Consider the following 21,994-nt stretch of genomic DNA (forward strand, 5'->3'; position numbering starts at 1 on the left):
CAAACTCCACACAACTGGATTTGGAACCCACAGCTGAACCCTGGAAGTGTGAACCCTCTAACCCCAATTGGTGTGAAGCATCAAAGTTACCCATCATGTCAAAAAAAAAAAAAAGAAAAAAAAAAACTTGCTAAACTTGCAGCCTGCAAAGGCACAATTACATGGTTGTGTAATCCATTCATCTGTAAACAATGGATCACTGAATTAAGTCAAAGGTGTTTTTTGTTTTTTTAGACCAGAAAAATGAATAAACATTGCATAAGTTCCTTTTTTGATGATAATTAAATAAAAAGTAAAATACCCCCTGCAAAACTATGATCAAAAACAAAAAAAAAAAAAAAACTTTTTGCATTAACACACTAATATAGGCTGTTTTAAGAAGACATCCATGTATTTTAAACTAATGGGGTCTGGTTTGATGCTTGCTTCCCATCTCCCAGCAGCTGTGAAAGGAGCAAAGAAGCAAATTGCAGACAACTTTTGGAGGAGTGATGAAGCTCACATCAATAAGGAGGGCGTGCGGGACTTTCAGCGTAACGGGCGGCATGAAGCTAGAGGTAGTGGTGGGTCCGGAGACGAATCGGAAACCGCCTATTACAGGTGAGCCTCTATCCGCAGCCAGTGCAATCCTTGGCGCACATAGCGGACCAGTTCTGTCATGGTGCTATGCTGGGTCAACGGTTCCATTGTTAAATTAAGCTCCTGAAAGAACTCTGTGGGAAAAGAGTGGTGGAATAATAAAATGGAATAAAAATAAGTACTTAATCTAATAAAAATATTCAAAGTACTTTTGTAGTGTTTTTTATAAATGCAAGCCAAGACTTTGCAACTATTGCCAAGAACTGTTTCATGATTGGTCAATTTTGGCTTCTTTCCTGAACAAATGCTTCGCACAATAAACTCTAAATGAGCACATTAATGGTGAATAGTAAAAATCAGAGCACAGCTGAACACACCACGGATCCTTTTCTGCCCCTTCAATCAGCGCCTTTTATGCAGCAAATTTCAAGTTACTGAAAAAGAAAAAAAACTTCAAAAACCCTTTTGACAATTTTTATGTGCCTGTTCATCTACTGGCCAATGCTATTATTCTGGAGAATATATTATCTTAATTCATAAATACATATAATTCGGGAGTGACATCAGCTATTTTACTATCGGTGACGATCCGCACAACAGGAACTGATATTTTTCAGTATTTGTTCAGTATCTGTTCATATATATATATATATATATATATATGTATAAACAGCATTGCAAACATCCACAGCAAATGCAATAAGAGGTATGCAATTTTATTGAAGTTTAAAATACACCTTTTGTTATTATTTTCAAATGTACTGCAGCTATTTCATTTTATAAACTTAAATGACTTTATTAAAAAAATAAAGTAGCAATAAATGATCTGACCCTGGTAATGTAACTGTTTTATATGTGTTATTACTGAAATGCATACATTTACAAGTGTAGGTCCAAAATGTAACTTTGGCTCACCTGAAAAGAATTTTCAACAATCAAAACTAAAAAAAGAATAAAAAAAAAAAAAAACAAACCTAGCATGTTATACAGTTGGTGAACATTGCTCCATACCAATAAATTCATACCTGGCATATTTCAATATTTGTATATTTCATTGGCACCACCATGCACCACAAACATCTGCTTTTGTGACATTAACTGTGTGGAACAGGTCCCTGCTCACCGTGACTTTCCCGGGACAGTCTGTCGGCCGTGTCCCAGTGCTCATAGCTGCGCAGGATGTTGCTGGTGATGTTCACGTGGCTGGCGGCCATATGGTGGATGCGCTGGGGAATGGTCACGCTGCCGCAGGAGGTAGGGGCTGCCGGTGGACCGCTGCCGCTGCAGACGGAGCTCACGGGGGAGGGGCTTGGGGATGCCGGGGATGGGGTTCCTGCACTTCTACAGCAAGAAAGCAAGATGGCAAATATCTTACTGGGATGTACCAACCTTATAAATATATAGTTTCTCATGAGTATAGGGACTAGTTTTTCTTTCTTTCTTTCTGAGCAATTATGTCAAAAGTTTCAAGGCATCGCTGCTTATGTTCACCACAGTTATGAATGAGGATATCTGGAAATCGTCTTGAGTAGACAAAGAACATTTTGTCGGGGATGGGGTTCCTGTACTTCTGCAACAGTAAACCATGCTGGCAAACACCTAACTGAGATGTATACATCATAAAAGTATACTGTAATGACCACGTTCCTGGTGTTCGAGAAGGGAATACGTTTATTGTAAATAGTTGCATTATGGGAAAAATGTGGAATGTAAGTGTGCAAGCACTGGGAGAACTTCTGGTAGAAATGATAGGGTGACTATGTTTGGCAGTGTTTTGAGAGAACCTGGGGGCACTAAGGAGGGTGGGAAGGTTGGCTAGCTGGCTTGAGGTGCAGATCCTGGAGAAAACAGGGTCCTTGGACCAAGAGCATTATTTCCCTGTGTGCTGGTGTTCAATAAAATGTTCAAGATGAACATTGCCTTTGCATCCTTCTTTGCCCCATCCAAACCTACAGTGCTGTGCACCACAATACCATTTCTTAGAAGAATAGCAAGACATCTACATTTACAGTGTGTTATTTTTGTGTGAGTAAGTCAGTATTACTCTTTTTCAGTATGGATAGTGTATTGATAGACATCCTTTTGGAGAAGTTATACATGAAGTCAGTAATTTTTTTCTTCTGGCTTAGGTGATGAAAACAGTGTGTTGTTTCAGGGTGAAACTGCAGCCTTTTTTGAGCAAATAATTAGAATTCCTGCCACATGGTTTCAAGGAGCCACTGGTGGAAATATTAGTCAAACAAAAGAAAAACAATCTGATTTGAGGTCATGTAAGTGTATGCAAAATTAAATTATGTTCTGTCTCAATAGCTGAACATTCTTGGGCAAGAGAGATATAAAATTCTACTCAAATAAACTATCCCTTGGAGGGACAAAAATGAAAATAACTCAACATTGCTGTCTGCCAAAAAATGGGGGGGGGTGAAAATAACCTTGAAAAGGTGACCACTTGCATTTTATTGCCGATTATCCTTCCAGCCGATGGGGTAGACAATGAAAGATGATTTAGCAGCACCCTTCACTGTTAAATGTGGCCCATAGTTAAGTGATGTTATTTGAATGATGCATTTTTGGCTGAGTTATTCTGAGCACTTTAAGTCTACATACTAGGGCAGCAGTTAAGGCATTCTTGAGAGGTTGATCACTTATCCAAAATAAACAACTGTACATTTCCGATCTAGACCAAAATGAGTTGTCCTGGGATATCTTGGAATGGATTTATTTTCAGTTTTCCCAAATTCATATCCTTTCATCAGTGAAGCTGTTTTTCTGTCTTTCTTTTTTCTGTCCTGGACTTCAAAGAAGGTTCATCACAGAATTTGGCAAAGCTTAATGACATCACAACTTATTGTTATCACAACTATAGTTGAACGAGTCTGAAAATGATCTTGATTAGGTAAAGAACACATTCATTTTGTTATTCTTTCCCTTGTTTTAGGAGAAAAATATGAGAGATGCAGAGACAGGTGACTAACATGCTAAGTCTGTAATTTAAGTGGCGCTTACTGATTTGCTTAAGTAACTAAAAATGTTTTGCTAAAGTGGAGCTCCCTTTCTCCCTCAGAACTACTGAATCCCATCCATCATTAAAATAGTGATCCACTCCTCTTCCGATCTCCTAACTGCTGCATAAACTTACACCATAATTATCTTTTTATTTCCATCAATTCTACATGCAGCTGCTTTTTAATGTGCTCTGGTAAAGAAGGTGCTATTGGCTGAACTGCAAGAAGCCTCTTGTCCCGAGCGAGGTTGCGGCAAGCCGGAGCCTAACCTGGCAAAACAGGGGGCAAGGCTGGAGGGAGAGGGGACACACCCAGGATGGGACACCAGTCCATCGCATCTATAACTCTTTGCCTGAAATGTACCTTGGTGTGCTCTAAATTGTATGTCAATTTGAAAGAAAGTGTGAGCTAAATGAATAAATGTAATTCTGTACTTACTTCCCATTACTCCCGCGGGGTGAAGGTGCTTGGGAACTTTTTGCCGAGTTCTGAAACATAAAAGCTTATTAAATAGCTGATATCGGCAGTGATCCAAAGTAGTACAAATGACAGCGGGGTTTTTAAATGGTGTAATGATCACTCGAGGTTAGTAATTTTAATGGAAATTTTAGAAACCAAAACAATTCATAGACAATGAACTTTCTAGAAGAAAATTGGCCCAGCTGTGGTGGCAGCGCAAGGAGGCTTGGCTCTCAAAGCCTTGTCAGTATCGAGAGCCTGTGGGTAAACATTGCGTTGCTCTGCTGCCTAACCTCCAACCTTCCCCCACCCCACATTGGCTTAGCTGTCAGGATTCAAAGGATGTCTGTGGAAACCTCATCCACCAGAGGCGGTTTACACTTCCTACAGAATTGTCGAGATCGGTTACTCACAACCTCTGTAGCCTCAGACGTGGCTGACCATTCTCAGTAATAAAGAAAAAATGAGGCTGTGTCTCTGAGTGGACTTTTTCAAGATGATTCCAATTTTCTGTGTGCATCACTGGTTTGATATATATCTCAATGTACAGTACACATATAAATATGTTTTGCCTGCGAATAATATAACAAAACATAACTTCAAAGAGTCAAAATAGTGTACCTTGAAATACTCCATTAGAGTTCGGGAATATTTAATAGCATGGTCCTTTTTCAGCCGAAACATTCTCAAGTACAGAAGCGATAAGCATCGATAGCTGCAAGGAAGTAAAGGACACATTTTGGGGGGGTAAAAAAAAAAGAAAAAACAAGCATTTATCAAAGCTTTTTACAGTAGTTAACAGTGCAATGAATTTCTGAGCATTTCAAATAATTGCCCATCCCAGGGTTATACACAAAGTGCTGCCCATCAATGTTTTTTTTTGAATGGTAATGTAGCCCCTTTTGTAAAGTGAAAGTCATGATAAACACCTGCGTTAAAGCAGCTGCCATTTGGCATGTCCATTCACATTCTTTGCTGTGACATTTGAGTGCAGGTATAAAAGCATTTCAGAAAAGGCAAGTGGTTTAGCATCAAATGCTGCTGTATAAACAATGTGTTGATGCAGACTTACTCCAATGCATTCGCAAGTATGAATCTTGGGTTAGTCTAGGTTTTTTCAGCTAAAACTTATTGCAAAGCTCCCTGTCCTGAGTGACTAAAGAGAATGGATGTTTACAGACAGTAGCTAGAATTTTACTGAAACAGGATCTGCAGTGATTAATAAGATAAATGAAAGTCGTTGGCACAGCAAATCAACCAATTGCGAAGAGGTGTCATGGAGAAACCATATAAGCACATTTGCTTAGAAAACAACATGTGGACAAAGCATCGGTGAAGCGGATCGTTCGAATACAGCTTACCACAGTACAGCTAGTTTCTTCTCCGCAAGAGTGGCTGTGTGACTGGTGAAGTTCTTTAACCGCATCGCATACCTTTCAGTACAGGCAAAGTACATTGTCATTTTAAACGTGTGCTCTTTACTATATACTGAGGTACGACTCATGATCGAAGGAAAACTATAATGATGTTTGCATTCAGTGATGAGGGTGAAAAATCAAGGCTCAAGAATGGTACACTTACAGCCTATATAAGAGGTACTTCTTGGCTGCATTATTTCAGCCACATTGACATGGCTAAGTGGCAAGAGCACTAGCCAGGTCCTTGTAACTTCGGCGACATTTACATATTGAGGGCTTATTTCAGTTCAAAAGCAAACGCGTATGTCAGTAATCACAATGCAAAAATTGCTCTTTTCATCGAAAAACTGCTAGAATGTGATGTTGAGTTAAAATGGGAATTGAGGTGGTGGAACGAGACCATTAACCTGATGAGCTCCACCGTTTCGGAGTACATGGTGTAAGGAGACTTGGCCTCCAGCGGGTCCCGCTCCATCGCATTGCCGCATTCGATGAACGACAGCGCCCCGTCTGTGTAATTAAGAGCTTTGCCGAACTTCTCGAGCTGTGAAGCACATAACACTTTATTAGATTTACAATGCAGCCAAAAAATATGTGTGAACATTGTTTCACAGCCTTCGAGAGACCATCTTCAAAATAACATTATGGAAAAAGAGGATTTACAATTATTCTTTAGCCGCTGATTTTCTCCAAGGCAGGCACAACTTGTGGTAAAAAGTACGTTCAATAACAGACAAAGAGCTTCAGATATGATTATCAAAGCACAGCATGTTTGTCTGATATTGCCATTTTGCTTGCACACATCACTCGAGAAACTGCCTGTAGAAGTTAGATTCAGATAACAAATACATAGACAATCACAGAAGATGTTGTGAGATTAATTTACTAAACTAATCAGGTAATTAGGAAAGAAATTGGTCTGCGGGGGATGAGTTGTGAGACCCTTTTTGAAGACTGAAGGGATTCAGCAGTTCTGTGGCACTCGGAGCTCTTTCATTTCGATTAAGACTGAGAAGTGATGGGTTTTCGATTTCAGACATTCATCAGTATGAGAATGCAGAGTATTTGTTGGACAGTATGATCTCTTTTATTTCAGACTACGATAGCATCTAATAGCAAACCACAACGCTTTCATATTCTGTTTTCACAGACAAGACAAATGCATTTGTGCTTAAAAAATTGTCTATGACAAATTCCTAATTAAGACAACATTTTGTCTGTATGACACTTAGGTCCATATCAGGCAGCAATGAAAGACAAGATTCACTTGGTTGGGTTTAAACTGTTTAATAAAAATGTTTAGTATTTTAAAATTAGATTGCAAATTATTTGATGAAGTTTCAACTTTAAAGTGTGATGTTAATTTGTCACTTTCTATATTTTGAGCAGTGTTCACTGGAAATGTATACAACACTAGCATTACAGGAACTCTTAACAAGGCATTGAATCGTGATAACAAGAACATGCATTTTGATATGTTAATTATAAGAGTCATGAGATCTTTGTGAGATCTGTACATCAACACAAAAGCATCACTTGTGTTCAGACTTATGACATTTAATTTTGTGACTTCTCTTTATGTCTTTCAGACTGTAAATGAAGGACAAGGTTGAACCCATCCTTACTTGTTAAAGCTGACATTTAATCATTTAAGTATTTAATTAGGACTCATATTCATGCTTGTGTTCCTGTTTAAGATTTATTATAAATATCTGCCATTTTGCATGAAGGGAAATCTCGACAAATACATCTGCTGTAGCCTAATTATTAGAGGATAAATGGCACACTGTGTTCTGCATTGAGAACACTGATAAAAGCATTTATGAGAAGGCCAGACGTCTGTGATGACTCTTGCCACACTCCATGCACAAACGAAAAGAGATCTGAGTAGCGCTCCTTAAAGATAATGGCCTTCTTTGGCTTCAGTGTTTTCGGCATGTCATTATTCTCAACGATCTATGAAATTCACTCCATATTTTTAATATTTCAGATAAGTACGTGTAAGTTATTTCTACTAATTCTAAGCACAGAAAAACTGAGATATGCAAAATGTGCTCAGGGCAGAATAATAAAGTTTCAGCGGTAGAGCAAGACAGACAGCACAGCGCAGGGCACTTAATCATTACATGAATTGTAATTATTGCAATATGTAAAAAAATAAATAAAGAATAAAATGGAGATTACTAGTGCATCTGCTTTGTGCTTCAGTTTCTTGGCTTCCATCATATAGTAGTCAGCGTTGTGATGTCTGTGGAGAAGAAGGAAAAATGGACAGGAAGAATCAAATGAACATGATAAAACAGGTCCCAAGAGAAATGGTCCAAAAATGAAACAAATTTAATTTATGCATATTTAAATTTATGGTAATCACTCATTTGCTTGTACAGCAAATTGCCAAACTGCAGCGCAGTGCAAATTTCCTATTGCCGCATATTTTAATTGCCTAACGAAATTAATGACTTCTAACACATTGAAAGCACACAGCAAAATTTTGTGTGATCAGTAACTGGTACGGCACAATCAATTATTGATACACTCCAAGATTTGAAGCACCTTTGTTCTAATTAGCGAGTTATTAAAATTAGACAAATGGTTGTTAATCTCTGAAAAGTACTAGTCTCTTCAATTTAATCAAGTGATTAATCACACTAGAAAGAACATTCCGAGACAGAAATAGGTGATAAGTTGGTCTATAGGTACCATGTAATTAAAAAGTACCATGTAATTGCCCAATATAATTAAAAGCATGTCATGACTCCCTATTATTATTATTATTATTATTATTATTATTATTATATGATGCAATCTTATTCTTATTGTTGTTTATAATAATAATAGAAGTACCTTTGTTCTAGTTAGCAGTTAGAACCTTTGTCCTAATTAGCAGAATAACTAATTTGGCAGTCTTATCCAAAGCAAATTTGAATACAGGCACAAAACACACACACACACACACATTTTCAGAACCGCTTGTCCCATACAGGGTCACGGGGAACCGGAGCCTACCCGGTAACACAGGGCGTAAGGCCGGAAGGGGAGGGGACACACCCAGGACGGGACGCCAGTCCGTCGCAAGGCACCCCAAGCAGGACTCGAACCCCAGACCCACTGGAGAGCAGGACTGCGGTCCAACCCACTGCGCCACCGCGTCCCCATAGGCACAAAACATTTATATAAAAAATGAAAATCATAATTTGAATCTGTATAAAAGCAATTAGTCCAGTCAGTGCAAAATGTACTGGAGGAGATGTATAGTTGTGTAGGCGTCAGTGAAGTGAATGGAGTTGCTTTAAACTTTTCTCTACCCATCATTAATCAAAAATAAAGTAAGAGGAGAACACACATGTCATCGAAGATGAGCTTGGGCCTCTTGCATTCCATGACCTCCACAGATGCTGGCTGTGAGTTAGGCCAGTGATCAGGATCTTGTACACCATTGTCATGGAAGATTTCAGAAGCTTTGCTGCAATCATCTCGCTCCTGTCAGAAATGAGAACAGAAAATTAACTCTTCCTTAATGCTGTCTTCACTACTGTCAGCATATTATCTAAATATTGTACATATGTAGTCTGTAAAGATACGGAAGTGTAAAATGTTGTGTTGCTTGTTAAATGGGGCTGCCTTTATTTATTATTATGCCTTAGATGAAGATCAGGTTACAATATGAGCCATTCATGCAGAAATCCAGATATGTCCAAATGGTTCACAAACTTTTACTCACACATGTACTGTATACATATGACAGAGGCATCTTAATACAATCAACACATCAGTTTTCTGGAAAAGTTTCTGCTGATTTAGCAATGGTGGTATCAGCACAGCCAAGAAATAATCAGAGCTGGTAAGACCACTGAGTGCTTTAGAACAGTGTTCTACTGTGTTGCAATAGATTTACAAGACCCATTAAAATTAAACTCTAAAAAGATGGACAGAAGAAACCACTTACTCTTTGTATCAGTGTTCCAAAAACTGGAAACCACATTAGCCCCAGTTTCCTTAGTTTCCAGTTTTGACATTAAATGTTAAATCAGACATTACACGCATGTAAATGGTTTGATAGCTTAACCATCTTCCTTACATTGCTCGTCTTAGAATTATGAACTGATTTGCTGTCCCCCTTGCGGTGCTTGGAGGTGGACGATGATGTCAAGGATGATGAACAGGAGAGGGGTGATGGGCAGCTGGCGACTGAAGCACTGATGCTCATTGTTGCACTGTCCTGGCCTAAAGAGACTACTGTGCTGGTCCTGTATTGCTGTGTAGACTCATTGGAGGGCGGAGACAAGGTGGGTGGGAGGTTCTTTTCCTCTTTCTTCCTTGTCTGTTTCTTCAAGGAACTTGACATTAAAAAAAGTGGAACAAAACAGCCTTATTCCCAAGCCTTTATTCGGAGAAAAGAAGAATCTCAGTTTAACTCCATCATTTTTTTCAGCCATAGAGAAAATATTACACAGGAACACACACACACACACACACACAATCTGTTACATTTAATCAATGAGGTGAGCCTAATGTGCTCACCTGCAGCTATACTTAAAGTGCCTGCAATCAATCAAATAAATCCCATTAATCGAGTGTTTTGAGTGGGCTACTTGACGGTTTGAATCTAACTCTCAGTGAATTATGTAAGACTTGCTTTTCCAATAATAGGAAGCTCTATTCTCCTTTAACGTCAAATATTCCGCATTTTAAATGAAAAGCTAAATCAAAATATTGCAAATTCAAATTCAGCAATTAATTTCATGTAAAGTTTGAAAAAAGCATTATACTGTATATATATACAGGTTTCACATGTTTCATTTCAGCTGTTTCTAAGTAGGATCCATGCAGTGACAAATGATCCATACCAGAAGTCTGTGGATACACTATAACACAGAATACTAAACAAGACCGAGATTGTCCTACGTACAAGTTAATACTCTGTACCCCACTATATGTTCCTAATTTTCAATAAAACATGAGGCAAAATTTATTTAATTTGCCAGTAAATAATTTCCAGAAAATTCCATCTGGCCCTGTGACTTGACTTTCCAATCTGCCTGCAGCGGGCGGTTGTCTTGATTTAAATTATTAAAACCATTATTTATTTGGCACATCCCAGCATCCAGGGTGAGTCACAAAGTCTGCAAATACTACAAAAGAGCTTGTGGTGTGATTCTAAAAATTTCCATTTACGATATGATGAAGCGCTGTTTCTGGGAGTGATTTTTAGCACCGAGACTTTTATGCTTTGAAACTAAAGGATCCGATGATCACAGTAATAGAAAACAGAGCGGGCGTACTTATCAATAATTTATAATTAGCACACCAGGCCAAGTCAACGGAGATGTATACCAATTCCAGTCAACAAGCCAAATTCTCCAACATCCATAATTCAAAAATTATTTTATAATCAAAGAAATATAGTCATTACTTTATTCATATCTTCTGCAGGAGTGTATAGAGCACTGATTATGTACTGACTAATATTTTGACTGAGAAGAAGCAATGCCAGTTCAGCTCCCCCTACAGACATTGTGAAAGGTTTTCTACATACAAACACAGCAGGAGAAAGGAAAGGCTTGGACACTTACTCCTTGGTGCTGGTGAGCTTGTGGTTGTAAATGGGGGATATACATGGAGGGAGCAGCAAGGCCTCTTTCTCCAGCCGACACTTCTTGGTTGCACTGATTACATCAGAATGCTCCAACTGCGGGATGGTGGGTGGGTTCTACATTAATTTTTCACTCCATGTTATACATTTTGAATCAATGACAGCAGTGGGATAACAACTTGTCAGGTACTGGGGGGACCAGAAGTATTAAAAACTGTGTGCAGAGGAGTTATATATAAATACTTGGCTGGGGATGAATCAAGCTTGATTGAAAATTAGGGGGATACAACCCCCATGACCCCAATCTTATTACATCTATGAGAGATAGTGATATATGGGTGAGAATAAATAACCATATGGGGTAACAGAAAGGGCAAAAGCTGCGGTCTTGCCTTGTGTTTCCTTTTGGCTTTGCTGGGAGGTTTCTCACATGAGGTGGCCACTGTAGATGGCTGCTTGTTATGCTTTGCAACAGGTTCCTGGAACTCCGCTTTTCTAACGGGAGGATCGAGAGGATCCTTTCCTGGGATCCGGGACAAAAAATTTAGCTCTATTTTAACCAACAGTGATGCAATTTCTTCTAAGTCTCTTAGGGGTGAGAGTGGCTCGTTCCTGATCTCGGGTACAGGGGAAAACAGGGTGCCCTCCAGTAGATCTACACCGGGTTCCAGTATGGAGCTACTATTGCTGGCAGTGGCATGACTGCTTGCACTGTTGTTGTTGCCCTCTGTGGTCTGAACCATGACAGTGCTTCTCGTTCCCTGGAAGCCCGGGGGCACTTTGACCTGCTCCTCCAGGTCAGAGTGGCACTCAGAAGAGGACGACTCTGTTTCAATGAACTCTCTGGATTTAGGGGTGACCTTGCCAGGCCCACGGTGCTTCTTCTTCTCCTGTGTCAGGATGGTTGCTGTGACAGAGCGAGGCTCCTTTCGCGGTTCCATCCTGCCCCCGCCACCTTTGCCCTGTGGCTTTAGCTGCTCAGAGGCTGACGGCTCCTTTTCCCTGGGAGAAGGACTGGTTCTGTAGGATTTAATCCAGTCAGCTTCTTCCACATTTGGTACTGGTGTTACCTTCTTAGGTTGCCGCTTTCCTGTTGTCTTGATCGATGCAGCGAGGTCTGCCAAGCCTGGGGATTTCAGCTTGGTTGCCTTGCCCTCCGGTGTCTTCTGCCCAGTTCTGAACTTGGCCTTTTCCCGGATGGGACTAAGCAAAGGCCTCTCTACAGCATCGGGCTGGACCAAAGTCACACCCGGCTGTCCCTTGCAGGGCACATCCTCCTGGAGCCCTTGACTACCATTGGCTTGGGAACCGGTAATTCCGTGGCTTTCAGGCTGGGTGTTGATGAGGGCCCTGCTGTGGGGGTTGACTTTATTCAGCCATTTATCCAGCTGCCACTTGTTGGTGGATGGTGGTTCGGGCTAAAGAAGATATAAATTGGTGCAAATCTGATGTCTATTATATATTATCATAAAATCCTGACTTTCTTCAATATCATTAGAGGAGTAAAACTTTAGGTGACATGTATAGCACTCGCATCATATGTTTATACTTGTAGGGCTCAACTTACATCAGAGTCCCATTCCAACGACCTTATTATAAATTAAATTTGTTGTAAAGTTGCAGTTCCTCTTATACTGTAAGATATAAACTACAAGGATAAATAAAAGAAGGATGCATGAATGCTATGTTTTATAAGTGGGCTTTGTTGTATTTTTTCATTAATTCCACGCTTCATTTGTGTTATAATAATACTAATATAGAACAAGAATAATAGCATAAATACAGTACATTTTATTTTCATGCTGCACTGTCTCTTCAATTTCTAAATCTGTTTTTCTTTTTAATACCACCAAAATACATTTTCACTTGCTAGCCATTTTAAAACAGTAGATAAATAAATAAATAAATAAATAAATAAATAAATAAAATAAAAAAAAAACAGTTCTTAAAATAAACATGTAATTGCTGATAAACCATTCACTAAATAAGGAAAATAAATATGAACAATATGGGTGTCTTGCAGATGCGTGGTCAGCTAATGTTATCGTAGAGCAAATAGTGCAGAGTGGTCATCATTAGATGTTATGACCAAATGTCATAATTTGAAACTAATACAATAAGGTTTATAATAGATGACTGTAAGTCTGGGTCAGGAAAGGTTGTAAGTTAAGACTACCTGTACACAATGCAGGAAAATCCGAAAGTGGCCTTCCATAGTCTAACGGTAAACTTTAGAGTTTAATAGCAGACTCTCTTTATGAGAACACACAACTTGACAATTTCGTGGACAGTAGAAAAGCTAAAGGGGGTGGAAAGCGAGGACTAGAAGAAGGAGTTGAACAAGCTGCCTACCTCAGGAGTGGCACCGCGTGACGGCCTGTTACCCTCGCTATCGCTGGAGCTGCTCTCGCTGTCAGAGTCTGACTCCGAGCTGCTTTCCGACTCGCTGGAGCTGCCTGAGGCACCACTGCCACGACCTGACTCGCCAGGCCGACTTGCGGGACCCAGAAGGCTAACAGTGCAAAAACAGAAAAATGGGACTGTGGTACACCATTTGTGGAATTTCAGAATAACATTTGCACGAATTATGCATCAAATTCAAATCTTCTGATTCCAACAACTGCGATTTGTACATCCGCAATATTCTTTTTCTGTGCTATGAAAATGCTGTATATGGACAGTAATTTGTTATTCTTAATAATGGGAATTAGCCTTAATGCATGGTGCAATGTAAATATAATTTTGCTATTAATTCCGTAACCAATCAAGATTTTTTACAAAATCAGAGCAATTCATTTCTGACTATTTTTGAGCATCACAATAACTAAGCTATAGGATGACAATACGGTTATCTGTTTTTCAGTGATATGCCAGAAGAAGCTCTAGAAGTAGTGGTGTGTCCATCCCAGAGGGAAAAATGACACTCATGTTCTGTCACAGTGGGTGGCCTCTGAAGCTTTGCCCTCAGCCCTGAACCAGACAGGATGAGGAGGTGCCACAGGGGAGCAGCAGATTTAATATTTCAGCTTTAATATTCAGTGATGACTCTTGGCCTTTGGTCACTCAGTCCTTGCAGTTCTGAAGTCCTTACACAACACACTTTCTCCCGTCACAAAAGCTGCAAATAAAATGATAAAGTGCACTACCACAGAAAATCATTAATGTTATTGTAGCACATTGTTGTAGACAATATATTACAAAAATTCTCTTCCAAACCAAAGCTGTGGAAGGAGTGAGGAAAAGAGGCATTCTTCCCTGAAAAAACATTTAACCCTTCAGAGAGAGAGAGAGAGAAAGAGAGAGAGAGAGAGAGAGAGAGAGAGAGAGAGAGAAAGAATTCCCATTTAACTGAAGAACATATCACAAGTGGAAACAGCAGCCCTTGAAGACCACTGGGCATTCATGTTTCCACAAAGATGATGGTTAATGGCATCTGAGATTGACGAGAATAAACAATTTAGTGCATATTCAACCCCATGCTATGAGCAAAGCCCCAAACAAACTTTCAAGTGATGTATGGATTGACTATGAATATGTATTTAAAGTTACAGACACATCTTTGCTCCTAAGCTCAACTTCAGAAGAAGCAGGAAACTAAAATAACACTCATACATTTAATTAATAATTATATAAATAGATTTTAATTTCATGTTTAATTTATTAAATCAACATTAAATAAATTTTATTTAATGCATTTGTGCACGCACGCACACACACACACACACACTTTGGAATTTTAGGATATATTGTACTGCATAACAAAAACCAATAAAAACCAACCAAGCAAACATAAAACAGACAAATAGATAAATAAATAATAATATTCTGCCATCCCTTTTCTGCTCTCAGTTGTTCTAAAAAATATGTCAAAGAGGAATTAATGCAGGCCTTTGTCAGTGTTACTGAGACTGTGATGAGGACAGGACTCTGTCAGCCCTTTCCCAGTCCAGTTTAATTGATTTGGACTCAAAGAGAGGGACTCTGAAAGGCAGGGTGGGGTTTTTGAGAAAGAAACAGAAAGCACTTGATTGAAGTTGGTGGGAAATCTTAATGAAATACAGCTGGGCAAAGCATTTAAAGATTTACAATCTGCCAGCTAATGGCCCGTTGAGAAAGATGAGAGCTAAGTAAATTAACATGAACTAGTTGACTGAAGGTTGTTTCAATTTCCTTTTGTTTGTTTCTTATGATTAAAATATTAAATATTATATCAGGATATAATACCAAATGGCAGAGCTGCCATTTCACTAATAAGTAAAGTTTAATCCTTAATTAATGACAAATAAATTCAACAACTGCCAAAGGAAAATTAGGTCTACACTGGGATCCCAACAAGGTTTTGACTTTAATTCCCTATAAAACAATTTATAGCAGATTAAGTGTCACTCGCAGGGTTTTATTAATCTTAAACTGCAAGTGAATGTTGAGCATCATCTGAGGATATCTACTGAGTGAGTAAATTGCATTTGCATTTTTAATTAATCTTTTGGAAGGGGCCTTTATTTTTATTCTTTTTCTGACAGCCATAATCACGTCTCACAGTGGAAGCTTGCATTGCAGTTAAGGACATAATCTTGTAACCTGAAGGTTGCCAGTTTGGCTCTCTTGGGTGGATGATGCCGTTGACTCCCTGAAGGAGGAATAGAGTCAGTGAAAAGTGCATCTGCATAAATGGGAAATATTATTTCTTATGGGGAAAAAGTTTCATCTGAAGAATACTGAAGTAAATTATACACAAAATCACAGAAAATGATTTTTGAAATATAGATTTTTTTTCTTTACTGTTCTTTTTTGTTTTCTTTGTTTTATGTTTATATGTTGCTCTTGGATATGTAAAATAAATATTCCTTGGTTAATCCATAATGCATTCTGCTTTGTGAGTAAAAAAAACCACAGCACAGAGCAGTTCCCCATCTACTAAAACACCATTCAGTGTATGATTTTGTTATGCTCAGAAAATTCCCCCATCTGTGTCTGTGTCTGTGTCTCATTTTCCTCTTTGCATAACTGTTCCAGCATCAAAACTGGGCCCCCTTGGCATTGTTTATTAATTTCAATGAACTGCTTGCTCTGTAACTACCATAGAATGAGTGACTCACAGCATGAAAATCTGGAAGGCAGAGAATTCAAACGCAAGAAACATATTAGCAACTCAAAACAAATGTGTGTTTCTTGTGAGAGAAGTACATTATTTTGTGCTATAGGCCTTCCGTATGTTATGCCTATTGATGCTTCCATTTGTACTTATAATCCTCATCTATGCTTTACTAGAAAGCACATGAAAACATACAGGTTAAGATAAAATTTAATTGATGAATTCATTTTTATACAATCCCCTACTCTGCAGACAATTGTGAACACGAAAAATAGCATGCCTATTACCTGTGAATATATTAATTTATGAAATGGCCTTGCAAATGGTGCAGGAAGGCATAACATGAGTAGGCACAATTTTTCAAAGAGAACCCCAGAGGACCTTGCTGGCTGGAAGCCTTTGAACCGCAGGCGTCAAAATGACGACTATTACATGTCGCAGGGAAACCAATTATGAGAAGCGGACCGCAGCATTTTTCCGATCCACTCCGAGGTCCTCGGTGGCAGCAGCTGTACAGGCACGCTGGATTGGATTCCTCTCCTGGCAGACCCCTGACAGGTATTCTTCACTTTGTATTTTTCACCCACAAATTGAGAAGAGTATTAAAAAGGCCACCTGCAAAAACCCATCTTGACAAAAAATAAGTGCGACTCAGCAGTTCCCAATTTATTATTGTTATTTAGCAGAAGTGTTTATGGCAGGAAAGTTAGTTGTTTTTTTCTGCTTTTTCAGAATTTTTTCCTTAAGAAGCAATGTTTTTGTCATAATACCACTTTTGCTTTCAATCATTTGTCCAAAGTCCAGTTGTTAAGCACTCTAAAGTCACTTTTTTTAGTTTCAACAAGCCTAGGAAAAACATATTTATATGTGAGCTTTGAATCCAAAAAATGGCAGATAAAAACCTATAAATATGTACAAATTCTTATATATTCTTATTTACATTTTGTGACATTGTTCAGTTCCTGTTTTGCGATGCACATGTAATGATTTTATCTTTGCCTTTAAAACTTTCTGTTAGTATACCTTAATGTTATTCATATTCTTTGCATACTTGGATACTGAATGTATTATGTATATACATATACACTATAGATATAAATACATGCACATATATGTATGAATGGATGTCTATATAAATTTCAACTGTAATAATCATAATATCATGTGTATATTGTTCAGGGTTTCTTTCTGCAAAATTGATTTGGTCAGCTTTCTGTACATTTGACTCTTTTGACTCTATATGCTTTTAAGACATGTGATCCATCTGAATGACACTTGAAGTCCAGCAATGGCTCTTGCCAGTTGTAGAATGAAGCCTGAGCTCAAATTGTTAGCTTATTTTTACCAAGAAGAGCACATAGTCTTGTTGATAGAGCGACTGCCTCTGACTTGAAGAAGCCTGCTTGAGTCATGCTATAGTACCATTTAAAAATGCACTAATACTAAATTGCACCATTAAGAATAACTCAATGAATGCAGTTCCCAGCTGCACAAATAGGTAAATTATTTTAAGTAGCTTAAAACTGTAAATTGTTTGGGATAAAAGTATCAGCTAAATGAATAAATATAAAAAGACTGCAGGAATACAAAGAGCCAATGAATGTCATTGAACTCAATTCCACAGGCCTCTTAAGCAGGACCTTCCCAAGTGGTTTGTGTATTCGAAGTCTGCAGAACATTGAACAGGCAACTGACCTTGGAGCCTTGTAGTTCACAGAAAAGCTTTCAACAGATAGGACTTGCTGAGCCCAGAGCCAAAAAAAAAACATAAAAAAGCATGTATTCATGACAGCAAACAAGCTCGTCTCCGATTAGTCTCATTGTCTGGGAAGGAGGCCACAAGCGCTGTTGCAGCCTTCAGCTGGGTTTTCCTCAACCTCCAGCTCACTCGCTCGCCTTGCCCCATGACAACGACGCACATGTGACTGCACCGCGGTACATTAGTGCAAGCCTGGCTGACCCCATGCAGCAGCCTGTCCCATTGGAGACCAGGCCGCTGTAGCACTAATGAATCTCAATTACCAGAGCATTGCTGCTCTGTTGCAGTATCAAGTACCACCCCTTGTTTCACCACTGAAATCTCACCCTTATTGTCGATGATGGACTGTTATTGCATGGCAATAATACTTGCAATTATCATTATATCCATATTATTGAATGACAATCAATTGTCTGGCTCTCGCTGTAATATTATGACGTTCACTGGGACCCATTAAAAACATTTTGGTCATAATACATTGTATGGAGTCAGGTTACTTAAACAGGCAGTTCTTTTTTGGTGTATTAAAAGGATCTTTGTGTTTTTACTTTGTGACAAAAATTATGGTAATTAAAATAAAAAGCTCTGAGAAAAAAAATCCATATAGACATCTAGCACTTCTCTATGGTAACAGAATTCTTTATGTTGAACAGTTCCTCTTTTGTCACTAATTGAATGCATGTTTTATGCAATTTAAATTCTTGGCTTCTGTCTGTCAGTGGAATTAGATAGGGTGGAATCTTCTCAGTTTAAAAGCAACATGTTAATTCTTTTATTGATGGTTTCATGATAATGTCATGAACATGTTATAAAGCATGTCATGAGGGATCATGACAGCTGCCAAAACCTGGTACAGAAATTGAGGCAGTAAGTACAGAGACAGTCCATAACAGCATGGGAGCAGTTCCACATCAGAAGTGTCACGACATGCAACATACGGCATTGCAATATAAAACATTATTTTCCACATGGCACATTTTCTGTATGATCTGCTCTGTATTCTACTCTATCCTGCATCATACCAGGTAAGGACAATAGCCTTACAAGTTATAACAGATGTCACAACTCGTCATAATATGTATTATGACGTGCTCATGCCATTGCCATGATATCGATATAAAAGGATCATAAGGACAAGTAAAGAATTGCAAACACTGCATTATAGAGTAGGAGTAGGAGTTAATATACAATATTCTCACCACGGTACTCGTAAAATTAAATGGCCATGATTCACATGACACATTAATTACATAGTGTAAAACATGTAAAGCCAGCATGTAATGATGGCAAGGTTGAGGAGTCTTACATTTTTTTTTTACATTTTTTTTAACATCCTAACTGCAGTGCATAACACAAATGAACATCTTATGTCATGTTCCCTGCCATATCCGCTAATCCTGTTCCCTGCAACATCCAGCTTTATGCTGTGAGAGAAAACATGAATTGGCTCGAGTTTTAACACGTTTGAAAATGAGCAGAGATAAGGTATTTTGAATTTCTCACTGTTAACTCTTTGAAAGAATGCCATTTGAAGCACTCATAAATGTCATCATAAAGGTTATTGATGGCAGTGCTCAGGACAGAGGTGTCCTTAGATAATGTGACATACATAACTTATTATAATGGCATTGGATTTGACATGTACTATAAAGTCTCATATGCATTATATCATGTGAATTTGTATTATTATTATTATTATTATTATTATTATTATTATTTAGAGTGTGAAAAACACTCAAATACAGTAGAACATGTAGTAACTAAAAAAACAACATAGACATATATTACAACAGCACTAATTGTGTATGATTTGTTACATTCCGTCAATGTATTTTGCCCTTGCTAAGTTCAGCCTTGAAATTAAAACAAAACCAGCTGGGACATTTTTAATGATTTATGTTTAACTGAAATGCAACCTTGTGAAAACTGAGTTTATTGTTGATACTGAGTTCAAATCGGTGCGCGGTGGACTGAGCAGAGACAAACTTATTTTACAGTTCTGATGCGCTTGCCATTGCCCTTCATTACATGAACGGGGATTTGCTGAGGTACAATAAATCATCATCTCAACCAGTCTGTCTAAGAGAATATTAATACAGGTAAAATTACATTAGCCGCAGGGCATGCTAATTCAGATCGTTTTTCATTAGGCACTATAAGTCAAACTACTTTGTCAGTCTGAGAACCATAAGAACCACAAGGCAAAAGTCGTTGCAGAAAAATATACTGGTAACAAGGCAGTACTGTTACACAATTAAAAGACATTTTCTTAAATTAATTCAATAATAATAATAATAATAATAATAATAATAATAATAATAATAATAATAATAAAATTGAAATGGTTGTTAACCTTGTCCAATACCTTTGTCCAAGGTGGCTTACAATGTACAACAAGATACTTGTGATTATTTACCCATTTACACTACAGGGTATTGTTTCACTAAGGAATTTGTGGTAAGTATCTTAGTCAATGGTACTGCAGTAAAGGCAAGGATTTGAATGTGGGTCCTTTAAGTCTAAGCCAATGACTGTAACACTACAAAACCCCAACTTTGGCAATGTTAAGTAAAAATAAATGCAAAGAGTAAAAAAAAAAAAAAATAGAGAAAAGGAAAAAGACACTGAAACTCGGTTGAAAATTATCTGAGTTTTGCCAATTCAGCTGCAAAACCAGCGAGTTCACTTCAGACGTGTATAGTCCTCTGTGTAAAGAAACTGCTGTCAGTGTAAATTTACAGATAATTTTGCTCCATGCCCTCACTTTGTACCTTCTAAACTTGGGCTGAAGTACCACTTATGTAAACATTAGTGATGCCCCTTAGGATTTTGAAACCCTTAAGAATGTTTTAATTAAACCCTCCCTTAGCCAGCACTGAAGAGCGAGTTCTTTTACTGTGTCCTCGTATGACACCCGTTAGCGGCTTGCAGTTCAGCTGTGTTGTCCTACTCTGAACCAAACACAGCTTTGTGATGATGTCGAGCAAAACCACTTCCTTAGTTAATTCTTTCCCTAGCTGATTTATTCTGACCATTCCAAACCAACAGTGTCCGCTCACATTACATCGAGCCAGGGTTCAAAAGTGCCAGCAGTGTCAGAGCTGGCTTTCTTCACTTGACCTTTCATGTTTGGAAATTTCAATTAGTGCATTTAGGAAAAGGCATTCCTAAGCACCCAAACACACACACATCGTAGGAAAATCCCTAAGGTCTTACTCTCTTTGCCTTTTTTTGAAAAACTCCTCTTTCCCCACATTCTGTACTGCTTAAAGGACCCTCCATCCTTCCTCAGCAACCGTGCTCCATGCATTTGTAGCAGTGCACGTGTGGCTATACCTGAGTACCTGTAACAGTTCATCTTCGCCAGTGTGTGTGTATCAATACACCTGTTCCATTGTACCTGTATCAGTGCAACTACACTGATGCCCCTATATTGACAGATGTGCACCGGCACAAATGTACCAGTGTATCTGTATCAATACATCTGCGCCGGAGTGTCTGTGCCTATATGTCTGTACTGATTCTGTACCAGGCAGACATCACCCTACTAGCATAGAGATGTGATACAATGTAGACTTTAGTGGCACAGGAAGTGTAATACATCTTGGCAAAGATAACTTTTTTCAGGAAGAACTAGATCCATCCATCCATCCATCCATCCATCCATCCATCCATCCGTCCATCCATCCATCTTCAGTAACAACCTGTTAAATTTATAGTCATGGTGGTCTGGAGTTTATCCTCAGAAGCATAGGATGTAAGGCAGGATACACTGTGGATGGGTGTGTCGTAATGCAAGTAGTCACTGAAAAATTAATGGACGGAAATAAAATGCATTATAGACAAAATCCAGGGTAATAACCAAAACAGCAAACTTGGACCTGTCTTGCCATGTAACATAGCAGTCTTGAGCTGCTCTTTTTAATGTGCTTTCCAGTCACCTGCTGGTAAAGTTACACAAACTTGATCCTCATACAGGTCTCCAACTGGAATTGTACAGCTGTGCTTGTTTTCCAGTCCTGGATATGGGGCTAGTAGCTCCGCAGCAGTTAAGGGGCAGGTAGTCGGGGGGGAGGGGGGCTAACT

The 21,994-nt window shown here is 38.6% G+C and overlaps 1 protein-coding gene across 1 annotated transcript in view; it reads right to left on the reverse strand.

Moving 5' to 3' along the window:
- Positions 1–373: 373 nt before the first annotated feature.
- The window catches only part of LOC108931053 (AF4/FMR2 family member 2-like), a 91,826-nt gene continuing 70,205 nt past the window's right edge, over positions 374–21,994 (reverse strand). Inside the window, exons 10-21 of the mRNA XM_018746640.2 lie at positions 13,407–13,566; positions 11,447–12,472; positions 11,035–11,150; positions 9,540–9,798; positions 8,805–8,941; positions 7,646–7,709; positions 5,869–6,005; positions 5,405–5,476; positions 4,665–4,758; positions 4,023–4,072; positions 1,703–1,920; positions 374–713 (exon numbers count right to left, since the gene is read on the reverse strand). Of these exons, the coding sequence (XP_018602156.1) occupies positions 595–713; positions 1,703–1,920; positions 4,023–4,072; positions 4,665–4,758; positions 5,405–5,476; positions 5,869–6,005; positions 7,646–7,709; positions 8,805–8,941; positions 9,540–9,798; positions 11,035–11,150; positions 11,447–12,472; positions 13,407–13,566 (2,452 nt within the window). The 3' untranslated portion in view covers positions 374–594. The remainder of the gene's footprint in view (positions 714–1,702; positions 1,921–4,022; positions 4,073–4,664; positions 4,759–5,404; positions 5,477–5,868; positions 6,006–7,645; positions 7,710–8,804; positions 8,942–9,539; positions 9,799–11,034; positions 11,151–11,446; positions 12,473–13,406; positions 13,567–21,994) is intronic.

Source organism: Scleropages formosus, chromosome 14 (genome assembly GCF_900964775.1).
Source record: "Scleropages formosus chromosome 14, fSclFor1.1, whole genome shotgun sequence".
NCBI classification, from domain to species: Eukaryota; Metazoa; Chordata; class Actinopteri; order Osteoglossiformes; family Osteoglossidae; genus Scleropages; species Scleropages formosus.